General features: G+C 42.3%; 1 protein-coding gene across 1 annotated transcript in view; it reads right to left on the reverse strand.

The window, feature by feature from the left end:
- Window positions 1-13,118, reverse strand: part of mcamb (melanoma cell adhesion molecule b) — a 46,844-nt gene that overhangs the window by 14,223 nt on the left and 19,503 nt on the right. The window contains exons 2-10 of the mRNA XM_080889798.1: window positions 3,236-3,360; window positions 2,906-3,131; window positions 2,300-2,370; window positions 2,109-2,196; window positions 1,833-2,012; window positions 884-1,014; window positions 642-777; window positions 428-543; window positions 77-218 (exon numbers count right to left, since the gene is read on the reverse strand). Of these exons, the coding sequence (XP_080745924.1) occupies window positions 77-218; window positions 428-543; window positions 642-777; window positions 884-1,014; window positions 1,833-2,012; window positions 2,109-2,196; window positions 2,300-2,370; window positions 2,906-3,131; window positions 3,236-3,360 (1,215 nt within the window). The remainder of the gene's footprint in view (window positions 1-76; window positions 219-427; window positions 544-641; window positions 778-883; window positions 1,015-1,832; window positions 2,013-2,108; window positions 2,197-2,299; window positions 2,371-2,905; window positions 3,132-3,235; window positions 3,361-13,118) is intronic.

The following is a 13,118-nucleotide window of genomic DNA, read 5'->3' on the forward strand; positions in this document are numbered from 1 at the left end:
AGAAATACAACCTTATGCAATAACTATGCAGTCACAAACTTTGGACATGGTCTCATTTAAAGAAAATACAACTCACCCTTAACATTGACTTGAAGTGTGCTGCTGGTTTTCATCCCCTCCATCTCAGGAACGGTCACAACGCACTTATACATCCCTGCTGTTTCTAACGTTGCGCTCTTCACACTCAAAGTGTTGCCTTTTGACACCAACTTTTCATTCTAGACAAAGGTGAACAAAAAAAGCTTGTTTGACTCAACACGTTTAAATGAGCATCTAAGTACTGGGTGAAATAGGTGTTAGAGGCCTCTAGTCAACCTAACTGCTGGTACGACTCTGCCACAGTGTGAAATGATTGTTTTCTAGGTGCATCTTACTTGTTACTGTTAGACAAGCAGTTGTATTGTATATATGTATGTATCTATGTAACCTTAAACCAGGTTGTGGATGTCTGGAGAGAAGACAGGGCATTGCAGCTGGCCTTCAGCTCCTCTCCTTCCATCACCGCAATGCTGTCTTTAGGCGTTATAACAGCAGATTCAAGGTCTGCACACACAGACAGAGAAACAAGGCATACAAGTCAAACAGAGAACCTACTGGTAAAATGTATTTGATGAAAAACTCATCCAGAGTAAAACACTTACAGTTAACCGACACCTTAGTACTCCCTGAGATCGCCTCAAAGTTATCCGTTTCCTCAAAGGTGCACTCATAAACTCCACCGTCTAAACGCTTCACATTAGTCCGCACCATTGTCTTGTTCTCCACAGAGTATTCACTCTGCAAAGTTCAAGATTAACTTTAATGTCCTCAAAGTGCTCAGGAAAACATCGAATTGCAACCATTTCCACATAAATGAGGAGTATGGAAGTGCTGATTTTCTTACATTTTGGTGCTTAATTGTGGTGATTGAGGATGGATAGTTGCCATTGTTATCGCAGCGAAGCTCAAGTGTGTCCCCTTCCTTGATTTTGCCCTTTGGTGACTCCACCCAAATATTTACTTCAGTGGGGAGATCTAAAACACAGAGAGATGAATTCAAGATTAAACTGCAAACCTGAACTATCCTTAAAAATAGGAAACTGAGGCCTGTCAAATCATCCATCCATCCATCTTCATCCGCTTTATCCGAGGCCGGGTCGCGGGGGCAGCAGCCTAAGCAAAGAGGCCCAGACCTCCCTCTCCCCAGCCACCTCCTCCAGCTTATCCGGGGGAATGCCAAGGCGTTCCCAGGCCAGCTGAGAGATATAATCTCTCCAGCGTGTCCTGGGTCTGCCCCGGGGCCTCCTCCCGGTGGGACATGCCTGGAACACCTCACCCAGGAGGCGCCCAGGGGGCATCCTTGTCAGATGCCCAAACCACCTCAGCTGGCTCCTTTCGATGTGGAGCAGCAGCTGCTCTACTCTGAGCCCCTCCCGGATGGCCGAACTTCTCACCCTATCTCTAAGGGAGAGGCCATCCACCCTTCGGAGGAAGCTCATTTCTGCCGCTTGTATCCGCGATCTCGTTCTTTCGGTCACTACCCACAGCTCGTGGCCATAGGTGAGGGCAGGGACGTAGATCGACCGGTAAATTCAAAATTTACCGGCCTGTCAAATCAAATTAAGGAAAATGTTATTAGTATAATATCCTATAATACTTGAACAATAGTGTTATTTTAACTTAGTGAACTTCATGAGAAACTATAGCATCCATTTCCACTTCAAAATATCAAAACAGATCCATTAAGAAACTTCTTGTAGTTTGTTTCTAGTTTTTCTAGTTTGGTGTGCAAGAACATTGCATGAACTGGAAACCAAATGCAAGCCAGTTTGGTTTCAATTGGTGAAACTCACAGTATACAGTGATGTTAATGTGCTGACTCTCGGTCATCTTGGTCGCTCCAGGGACAAAGTAGATGACTTCGCAGTAGAACACTGCATCTTTGTGCTCCTTCTTAACTTTCATTGTCAGCTCACTCTGGACTGAGAAAAGACCACTCGATTCAATAGTGGTGCTGGAGGTTACAACCACCTCTGAAAGAAATAAAAATACTGTAAACATAAAAGAACAGGACAGACACAAACTGAAACAGCTAAGGCATTCCAGTTTTAAATATCAATCTGCCTTACCACGTGGAGTATTGCGAAGCGGCATGTTGTTTCTGTACCAAGTAATATTTGGCTTTGGGTATCCGTTTTTGACCCTGCAAGACCCAATCTAGTGGGAGAGGGGGTAGGTAAGGAAATTCAAATGATAAAATTGCATCCTCGCATTTTGTAATTTTAGTCTTTGATGTTTGTGATCGCCAAAACCTTTTCACCTTGGATGGAGCTTCTTCATTTACTGATATCCCTGTTTCCACTGCCTCAATTGTAGGAAAGGTTGGTGATTCTGCACAAGACGTAAGAAAGGATAAGAACTAGAAAAGGAAGCATTTAGAAAGAAACAATCATAGATTCTGATAGCTAAAAATTTCAGAAATATTGTAACACTATAGGTATGTTAATACAGTGAGTTCCATAATTTGTTGGACAAAGACACAATCTCTGCCTCCGGACACAGTGGACTTTAAATCGAAAAATCCAAATGCGATTTGAAAGCAGTTTTTAATTTAAGAGGTTTTGCAAAGTAATTGGACCTAAATTGGACAAAAAAAAAGGTAATTGGCCAGGAAAACTGGTAAGCAGTTTCATGAACAGGTGAGGTCTGTTCCATCTTCTTTTGTTTTTCTTCCAAAGCAAATGAAGCAGATACAATATCTGAAGTTGATCCGTTAACTTGTAGCAGCAGCAGTAAGAAATATATGGAAAATATGGAGCAGCATACATTAAGAGAGGATACTGATGACTTGCTTAATGAAAACAACCGTTTCAGTGCGAGAGAGCAGACAGCATAGAAAATGCAATAAAAGCTTTCAGAGTCTTACTAAACACTTGGAGCTGGGTTCGTCCCTCTGCTTCCTCAGTTGTGAGAGTTTTGATGACACAGATAAACTCCAAGTTGTCCCTCACTCCCACATCTCTGATAGCCAGCACAGCAGCGGTTCCATTGACGTTCAAGCTGATCCGATGCGTGAACAGTGTGTTTTGTTCTGCAGCCTCATGCATTGGTTCCTTGTTGTAGATTCTCTGTCTCTCCTTATTAGGTGGCACCTAAAGGTCAGAGTTTACAGAATCAAACATCAATCAAACAGAGAAACGTGACACCCATCACACATCTGTGTGTTTCTGTGCACGTTAAGCTTCACCAAACTCACATAGAACCACTGTATGGTGGTGCCGCCCAGGCCCTCGTCAGTTGTAAACATGCAGGTGATCTGAGCCGTCTCTCCAGCCATTACCTCCACTTTGTCCTCCATGTTCACCTCCACTATGGCCCATGCTGAAAAAAATACAATAAATTACCCACCAACATATATATATTTTTAAAAGAACTGACCAGATTATTAAGCAATTCGGTGCTGCACGTACAACTATTATCTACTTAGCTTTAAACTGATCTCTTTTCAAAGTTCTCATTTAAAAGAGGACCGTTACACTCTGACTCACTGACATGACTTCCATTGCATTATTTTCACAGCTCTGTAGCTGTTGTGTAGCCAGCTGCTGTATGACAGTTAGTGGCACAGTCAGCCTTTATGCAAATATAGTTTAAAATGATATGACTGATTCAGCAAACCAGTATAATGCTGCAACAGGGAACCATCAAGCTTCATACCAGGACACACTTTATTCTTTCTGTCTAGCCAGTTAATATGAGTCCTTCCTTTAGTATCCAGCCTACCCCTCTCCCTGCTGTACGCCTAGCCTCCCAGTACTCCCACTACTCCCATGTACTTTCTTCACTACTTCCTGCCTACTTTAAATTTTCTCTACTAACATTCACTCTACCACCAAGTCTCCTTGTCCTCTTTCCTCTCTCCAAGGATACACCAAACAACTTCTTGGCAGAAAAGCATGTGTTAAATGGTAAAATGGTAAATGGCCTGCATTTGTATAGCGCTTTTCTAGTCCCTAAGGACCCCAAAGCGCTTCACACTACATTCAGTCATTCACCCATTCATACACTGGTGATGGCAAGCTACATTGTAGCCACAGCTGCCCTGGGGCGCACTGACAGAGGCGAGGCTGCCGGACACTGGTGCCACCGGGCCCTCTGACCACCACCAGTAGGCAAACATGGGGTTAGTATCTTGCCCAAGGATATTTGGCATGCAGCCAGGAGGCAGCCTGGGATCGAACCACCAACCTTCTGATTAGTGGCTGACCTGCTCTGTCACCTGAGCTACAACCACCCCAGTGTTGGAGAAATTGTTTTTAAATCACATCAAACTTTTTTTCTGGCCCTGAATTTCTTGCATCCATACCAAGATATATGAAATTCGGCAATAACATCCTTATATCAACAAGAACAATGAACGCTTAACCACTAATGGAAATGGACAAGATGGAGATACAACAAACCCCAAACAGGCAAAGAATCAAAAATAAATAACAGGGAAGAAAGTTGTTGCGAGTCAAAAGAAAGAGGGAGATGCTATGACAGGAATGAGAAGCCCACCCATGTCCACATTAATGTGCTGCATTCCAACATGTCACCCTCTCACAGGAAGAAAGGCCCAATTTACAGGCAACATAGTAGCCCCACTGTTCCTTTATGATCTGCCTCTGAAGACCGAGTGGTTTTTCCCCCTTCCAGGATCTCCTGATGTGAGGCATCCTTTAAATCTAAAGGAGGGACCCCCAATTACACTTTACATCCCAGTGTCTCAGCGGATGCTTGAGATGCCAATGAGAGATATAGCCTGGAGGTCATGAGGCTGCCAGGTTTGATTTAATCTTTCCTGAGTGTCTGTGTATTGTGAGCGATGGCAGGAAACATCTTAGTTTATGTCAATCGAAGCTTAAGAGAATGTAAATATGATTCCTAAGTGTCCTGCAATAAGCAGTTTGAGCTTCAGGAACCACTGACAGTTTTTAACCAGATTCATGGTGAGTACATATTTAAAAAGACTAAAATTACATGTGAGTTAAAAATGATACTGTGTGTTATTTATAACAGTTTATCAATCTAGCTATGAGTGCATAGCTTAGCATGTAGCACTGGTAACTTCTGATCAAACACAAACATGGAAAAGTCCACTGGCACAAAGCTGATTTTACAAATGAAGATAAAAAGATACTAAAATAAACATATGAAGTGGTCAAGCTCACAATACAGGATGAAAGCAACAAAACAGCCACACACAAAGCAGCAATGTAAGTTTGTGTGTGTGTGTGTGTGTGTGTGTGTGTGTGTGTGTGTGTGTGTGTGTGTGTGTGTGTGTGTGTGTGTGTGTGTGTGTGTGTGTGTGAGGAAAACTATGGTCTGAGATCAAAGAATAAAAAAAAGAAAGAAGAAAATCTGCACAATAAATTGCTATAATTACCTAATTATTATATTTCTGGATATATACTAAGAAAAATGAAACTGTTTTAAAACCATTTGCATTAAGGGATACAGTTTCTTGTAATAATCTATTTTTATAACTGATGCTCATGGCGGAAAGACTTCAGCCGCTTTAGTCTCTGCACACCAGTTACTGAGTGTCACGGTCCTGGGTCGGGTCGACCCAGTATTTTGAGTTTCTTATGTTTTGGTTTATTTTGCATTATGGATTAGTTATTCTCTGGTGATACTGTTTTGATTACAATTATATTCTGATTCTTTAGTTATCTGATGATGATGTTGATGATGATTATTTCTGGTTTAGGTTTTGTTATCTTGCCCTTATGTTTGGTTTAGGTTGCCTGTGCTTAGGCTTCTCTGCCCGTATGTCCCTCTGTTTGTCCATGACGTCATTATGCCTGTTTACGAGTCTGTCTCTGTCTGGCGTGTGCTTCCTGTTTTATTTTGTAGGTCTGTGCCCTTTGTCAGTGCGTTCAGCTTTGTGCTCTCCCTGTCTCGTCAGTGTAATCAACGTCAGCCGTGTCTCCCAGCTGTTTCCTCTTTGCTCCGTTCACCTCTTGTATTTAGTGTCTGTGTCTTCCCCTACTCGGTGTCGCATCGTTAACGTCTGTTCACCCTCGCTTCCTCTGTGTGCTCCGTTTGCCAGCCAGCCTTCCTGCCTACTTATTCCGTTCTTCCAGTTTAGTTAGTGTTTTTCTGTTCTGCTTCTTACCAGCAATAAAGCTGTGTGTTTTGAATTACTTCCGCCTCAGTGAGTCCTGCATTTTGGGTCCTCTCTTCCTGCCTGCCCACACTCAGACATGACACTGAGGTATCAAACAGGATTGGTGAAGCTATTTTCGGGCGCACTGATTGGTCATTAAACAGTGATTTCATTCAAGTTGGTCTCTAATCTCAAACACAACCTTCTATGGAGCCAGTTAAGTCTGCAGAATAAGTTACCATGGTGATGTATCACCTTTGTAATAGTGAAGACACAGAGTTAAACCTGAAGTTACCCGGATAAGCCCACATCCTGCTTCTTAGGTGGACTTATTCTTGTTCCTGTAACCTGGACACAGTTCAGCTGTCATCACACAGCTGTCTACTGTTACTTCCATTTATACATAAAAAACAGAGCTTTAAGGCTTTGCTATTTATTGTTAAAGTCACAGTTAAGTCGATGACTGATGAAGCTATGGATTTTATTGGCAGTTGTGATAAATTAGAGACAAATGACACTTCCTTTCCGCTCTGTCATCGCTTCACCCTGCTAGCATTACAAAAATCTATGTGCTGTGATCCAAATGATCAAAGAAGACGATGTAAGCGTCGACACTAAAAGGATATTAAAGGTTTTAGCTTTTAGCTTGATACATTACCGGAAATTTCAGTGCGTTTTTCCCCCCAAACATTTTAAGTAAAATATTGGTGGACACGTGTGGCTGTGCACTCTTTGTATTAATGACAAATCTGAGCATAACTTGCTGAGGCACTCTTAAGCAATTAGAGCTACTACTGCAGCACGTACACCTACGATGAGTGTGGAGCGCAGCACAGGGAAAACTTGGTAAAGCAGTTTTTGTTCCTTCCAAAAGAAAAACTCCAAATATGTATTTTTAGAAAGGACATTATCCTGCGTCCAACATCAAAAGACACTCCATCCAGGAAAAAGTGTCAGATGTGTGGTCTGGCAGTTAAAGTGAATTATCACAACACCAGGACTGTCCACTGATGAGCTCATCACCCACACACATCCCTGCTCCACACCTGTTGTTTCATCTAATCATCATTTCATTGGATAACGCACGTTTACAGTAACAGCTGCCCCCGAGCTAAACCCCTCACTACTGCAACAACAACAAACATACTTCCTTCTCTTCCTCACCTCCTGTCTCTCAACCCCCGCCCCTTTTCTCCCGCTCTGCTGTGTGTTACTGTTTACTAATGGAGCTGGACGGATGCTTTCCTGTTAAAGAAATCCAATTAGTTTCTCCAACATAGACATTTCCTGGCCATTAGCGACGGAAGGACAACGCTGACTCACTCGCAGCACCCCATCCCCGACCTGAGGACTCACCTACAGTAACAACTGGGATTGAGATTGCTGCTGTGCAGTTGAAGCTTTATGTTTTGAAAACTCTTCCCCCATTACGTCTGACAGCTGGAGTGTTTGCTCATGGGAATCTCAATCACATCTCATTAGTAACTTGACCAGTATTCATCTCCACAGTGCATCCATCAGAGAAGCTCCCCGCAATGCATTGGATCGATGCTCTCCTCATGATGAGAGAACGGATATTAGTTGTTGTGCAGCGGATATCAGACTTAAATAAACGTGACAGAGAAAAAGCTGTGCAGCAGAAAGCTGGACCTCTCCACGGTTTCCACTTTGCAAATGATATTCTTTCCACTAACAAGTGTTGAGACAATGATTTCACATACTGATGTTGGTATTATTATATCTAAAATAAATCGATTTCCTTACCAATGTGTTTTCATGTTTTTCACAAATCTTGATGTAGGAAAAGGTCAGAAACTTTACCTGCCTTGTTTCATTCAAGTATCCACTCCGTTTTCCATCATGCAATAGGACCGTCAGTCAACTCTCGATATATTACGTGTTTATTCACTCTTATGTATCAGACCAAGCCATTGAGGAGGCCTCTAAAAATCAGTATGCAGCATGACAGCAATCCCAGAAATAAAGGGACATCCTCAGCAGCAACAAGAACAGGGAGTCCTGCAAAAGCTGACAGAGAGCTGTTCAACTGCTCATTAAAAAAATCTAATCAGCTAATCACATGGAAGTAACTCAATGCATTTAGGCAAGATGGTCAAGATGACCTGCTGAAGTTGGCTGAACGTGGCGTGGTTGTTGGTGCCAGATCGGCTGGTCTTAGTGTTTCTCAAACTGCTGATCTATTGGTAGTTCATGAAACACAACTATCTTTGGGCTTTAGTCTGAAAAAGGGTTTCAGACTTTTTTGGGTGAAAATGTCATTTTGATATCAGAAAACAGGAGAATAGCCAGATAGGAAGGCAGTAACAGTAACTAAAAAAAACAACAACACTTTTTACAACCAAGGTATGCAGAAGAGCACCTCTTAAGGTGCAACATGCTGAACCTTGAAGCCACAGCAACAGAAGACCATATAATGTGCCCCTCCTCTCAGCTAAGAACAGGAAACTGACCTCAACAAAACTGGCCAGCAGAAGATTCGAAAAATGTTGCCTGGTCTGAAAAGTCTCAATTTTTGGATGTTAGGGTCATAATTTGGCATAAAAGACAAGTATGGATCCATCCTTCCTCATATCAACGGTTCAGGCTGCCAGCAGTGATGTAATGGTGTGAAGGATATTTTCTTGGCAAACTTTGGGCCCCTTTGTACAAAGTGACCATCTTTTAAGTGCCACAGCCTATGATCACAGTGTTTCCATCTTCTGATGGCTGCTTGCAGTATAATATTCCTATATAACCATGTCACAAAGCTCAAACCATCTCAAACTGTTTTTCTGAACATGACAATGAGTTCACTGTACTCAAATGGCCTCCACAGACACCAATTCTCAATCCAACAGAGCATTTTTGGGATGTAACGGAAAATTTGGCATCATGGATGTGAAGCAACTGTGTGACGCTATCATATCAATATGGACCAGAATCACTGAGGGATGTTTCCAGCTCTTTGTTGAATCTATGGGGTCTCTGCATCCATCCGGGGTGGCTGTAGCTCATCAGGTAGAGCAGGTTATTGGTTGCTCCAGTCTGCATGCCAAAGTATCCTTGGGCAAGATACTAGCAACATGTTGCTCTGCAGTGCATCCATTGGAGTGGGAATGTTAGATAGAAAGCACTTAAGCAGGTGTGAATGTGGCATGTTGCATAAGGTTCTTTGAGTGCTCGGGTAGAGTAGGAAAGTGCTGCACAAGAACCATGTTTCTCTGTCTTTCTCAGCAATCTTTCATCTCACCTGATCTACTCCAATCTCAGCATGTATAATAATGGGGGATTGGAGCAGTTTAAAGTCGAGTGTGAAGCCGCTGAACAGGAGGAACCCAAAGATGAGATCACTGCTCATCCAGATAATTTCACTAGATCAAAATCAAAACTTAAAAAAGAAAAAAAAAACTGAATGACTGAAATCTACTTTTGAAAATGCCATCATATCAGTGATTGCACTAGTTGTCACAGAAAATGAAAAGTAATTTGTTTTTGGAGTGAAAAAATTTGGACTTCAAATTCAACAATAAATCAAAGCTCAAAGCTTTTTCGTCTTTGTAGGAGGAGGAAAACTGAATTCTGGATCTTACACATCTGCATATGAGAGCTCCATATGTGTGTCAGCACTGATAATCAAGCCTCAAAGAGCTCTCAGTTTGCTGTCTCAGTTTAGCTGTCCCTGCAAAGCACAGTCCATCCCAAAAGAGGGTGCACTGTATTCAAACACAAAATTAGACCCACTTAAAGATAAGAGGCTCACACGGCAGAGGCGCGCAGGATAAGAGACAATAAGCTCAAGAGGAAGTCATGTCAAAGACTCGCAGGAGTCTTTGATTTCATTGTTAACAAAACAATTGGTTGCTATCTGTTACTGTTTGATTAAAAATGCTTCCTGCTGAGCTCTTAGCATCTGTGGATGCTCACCCACACCTACAAAATCTCATTTCTTTCATGCCTCTGACTATGATAACAAGTGCAGGCAATTTTGAATACATACAAAAGTCTAGTTGCTGCTAATCAGCAAGCAAAGTGAAGCCAGGGTGCATTCATTTTAACACTGCAGGCCTCCATCTGACAGGTACAGAGCACAGAAGAAATGGTCCATGTGGTCGTTCAAAGCCTGGAATCTGTTTTACGTTTAGCACCGCGATGGATTCATTGACAGGCCTGAGTCTGCCGCCTGTTTCCTCTGGCAACGAGCCCAGACCGCAGATGATCGCCAAAGGAGAGGGCAGGACGCACAACTTCAGCACATTTACTGGCGTTTTACTTAACGGTCCTGTGCTCTTTTTAAAATGGTGGTCTAGGTGAGGAACAGCGCCCCACAAGGATGGCTTGAAAATCCATCGTTCACTCATTTTTCATCCAAGCTGACACCGAGCCAAAGACAACAAATACCTCACCACACCTACAGACAATTTAAAAAATCAACAGTTACCCAAAAGGAGAAAACTGAAGCACACTCATGCAATCCCACAGACAGTGCACCATCACGGTGCCCCACAGGAAACCCTCCACCCCCATTTCTCATTTTCTTAGTTGACGTCTCTTTTTATTTTCCTCTGTACATAACACAGATACAGATGATTATCATTAAAAGTGCACAATTAACTTTAGCTAAACCAACAGCTCTGTGAAAAAAATAAAACATTTCTGCATTACATCCTTATGATCTGTTTCAGGGAGATTTCATCTTACACCGCACAGGAGGGAAATTCTACTTCTTTGTTTTCCAGTTAGATTTTTGACAGGAAATAAAGTGCAGGACCGTGACTCCACCCCCCACCCCACCCGTGTGAATACGTTTAGCCAACATAATCTATCGGGCTTTCCTTCCTTAACCTGTGTTGTCAGTGCCTAAGCAAATATTGTAGGGAAACTAAAGCCTGGCATGTTCATTTTCAAAACCCTCCAACTTGACAGATTCATTTATTACCGATATTTCCTGACTGTCTTCATAAAAACTGTGTTTTCTCTGTTTTAAATAAGAGCAAGAGCAAGATTTCAGGTGAAACGGGGGCGCTATCTGTCAAAATATCCCAAATATGGAGGAACAGGCTGATGTTAAGTCTGCTCCCAGAAGGGGCCAGAAGCAGTTTCTCAGATTTGACAGAAAGAAAAAGATCAGATCAAAGCAAGCAGCGGCCGAGGAGACGATTACTAAGGTCGATGGAAAACAGACATAGGAAACCTGGCGTGGTTTTTTTGTCTGTCTGTGAGATGTGCGCTCACAGACGCACACACACGTCACTAAGCTGTAACTACTGACCTGAACTTAAGCCTCGGCTCATGAAATAAGCACATCGTTATGTTACTGCAAACATCTGAGAACAGCTAGCACATGACACACTTCATTCTCTGCTACGTCTCATTCGCTGCTCCCCAAACGCTTAATTCAGTGAATTTGCAGCGGTCAGCAGGCAGACACGGCCCTGAATTCATTTATCTAAAGGAGAGAAAGTGCAGTTCTGTTTGCATTACGGTGTCCTTGTATAATCAGCTTCCTCTGTCCCATACATTAAGATGCTGTATTAATATTTACATAGCAAGGATTCCCTCAATTCATGTTTATGCCCAAAAGAAAAGTCTGAGAATCCGCTGGATCAAAACATGAATGGACGACCATCGAATGTTATACTCCAGAGAAGAAGAAGTAACATGGAGGCAGCAGAGCTTATCTCTCTGTACTGCGAGCTGGTCAGTCCTATTTTTAATGGCCATAATCTGTGCGCTATCCTGTCTGGTGACAGCACTGCTGAGAGGCATAAAGGCAGCATAAACAGGACAGCACACGAGAGCTTAATTATCTTAAAAATAACAAGGACCGTATTGAATCTAATTATAATTAATATGCTAAATTTACTGCCCTGGACTCTGTCGTGAAGAACAGGATGCATGCCTCCCGTGTATGTAAACCAAATAATTTCCCATATGCGTGCTGGTGAAATGAGGCGACAGCTCGGTGACATGTTTCCAGCCCTCCTACATCTAAGAATAACAATGGCCTATCAAGCTTGTTTGCTTATATGATACAGCAGATCATATACCTCACTGACACCAGAAATAGGCTGAGAGAGTGAGAGGGAGCATGAGGAGGACGGTGCCTCAGCCAGGCTGCTTTTTGTACAGATGTAAATAAGTCTGAGAAAAGTGAATAGACCATAGATGAGATAGATCAGATAGAGAGGAGGGAAGAAAGAGGGAAAGAGAGGAATCAAGGTGGCTGTACAGGTTGTATTTAGGTCTCTGAGAGTTGCTGTGGCCTCTGACATTTATCACGCCGTAATCCCTCAGCGGCACACTTGCTGTATCTAACACGGAGGAAATGCAATCAGGCTAAAGATAAAGGAGAGAGCCATTCAAAGTGCCAGAACTTTTATTTGCTCCTGACAAGCTTCAGGGTGCAGTTTCCCAGTCAGGTCATGAAACAGCTTCAAAACCACTCAGCAGCCAGGCATTTGTAATGACAGCTATTCAAAGCAGCTGCATTATCACAGAGAGGCAGCTATGGCTTTGCAAATGTTGGAACTGTAGTCTCTGTAAATTTTTCATCAGCCTACTTAATGTTTTTACCTTCCAAACAAGCTGTCTCCCCTTCATGCTGCAGTCGGGCTTTTAATCATTTTTTTTCCCCACACAGTACAAAAGAACAAAAGATCGTCAGGTGAAGATATCGCACATAAAGAGAAAAAAACCTCAGACGATACCGTGAATTAAAGTTAAATCACTAAACATTAAATCTTTGCATATTTAACAACGTATTAAGATCTCAATATGGTTTATAAAATACATTTACAAGTCAAACAGACTGTATAAAGTGCAGCTAAAGCTAAAAAGTAATAGTTGTTGAAGCAATAGGAGTTCACTCACTCCTGATGAACGGTGTGTTTTTGAGGTGACCTGAGGGTGAACATAAAATACTGCAAAGTATTTAATTAAGCTACCGCATTGGTTTTTTACTTCCTTATTTATTTCTAAGTGCTGACAT

The sequence above is a fragment of the Rhamphochromis sp. 'chilingali' genome (genome assembly GCF_963969265.1).
Source record: "Rhamphochromis sp. 'chilingali' genome assembly, chromosome: 8".
NCBI lineage: Eukaryota > Metazoa > Chordata > Actinopteri > Cichliformes > Cichlidae > Rhamphochromis > Rhamphochromis sp. 'chilingali'.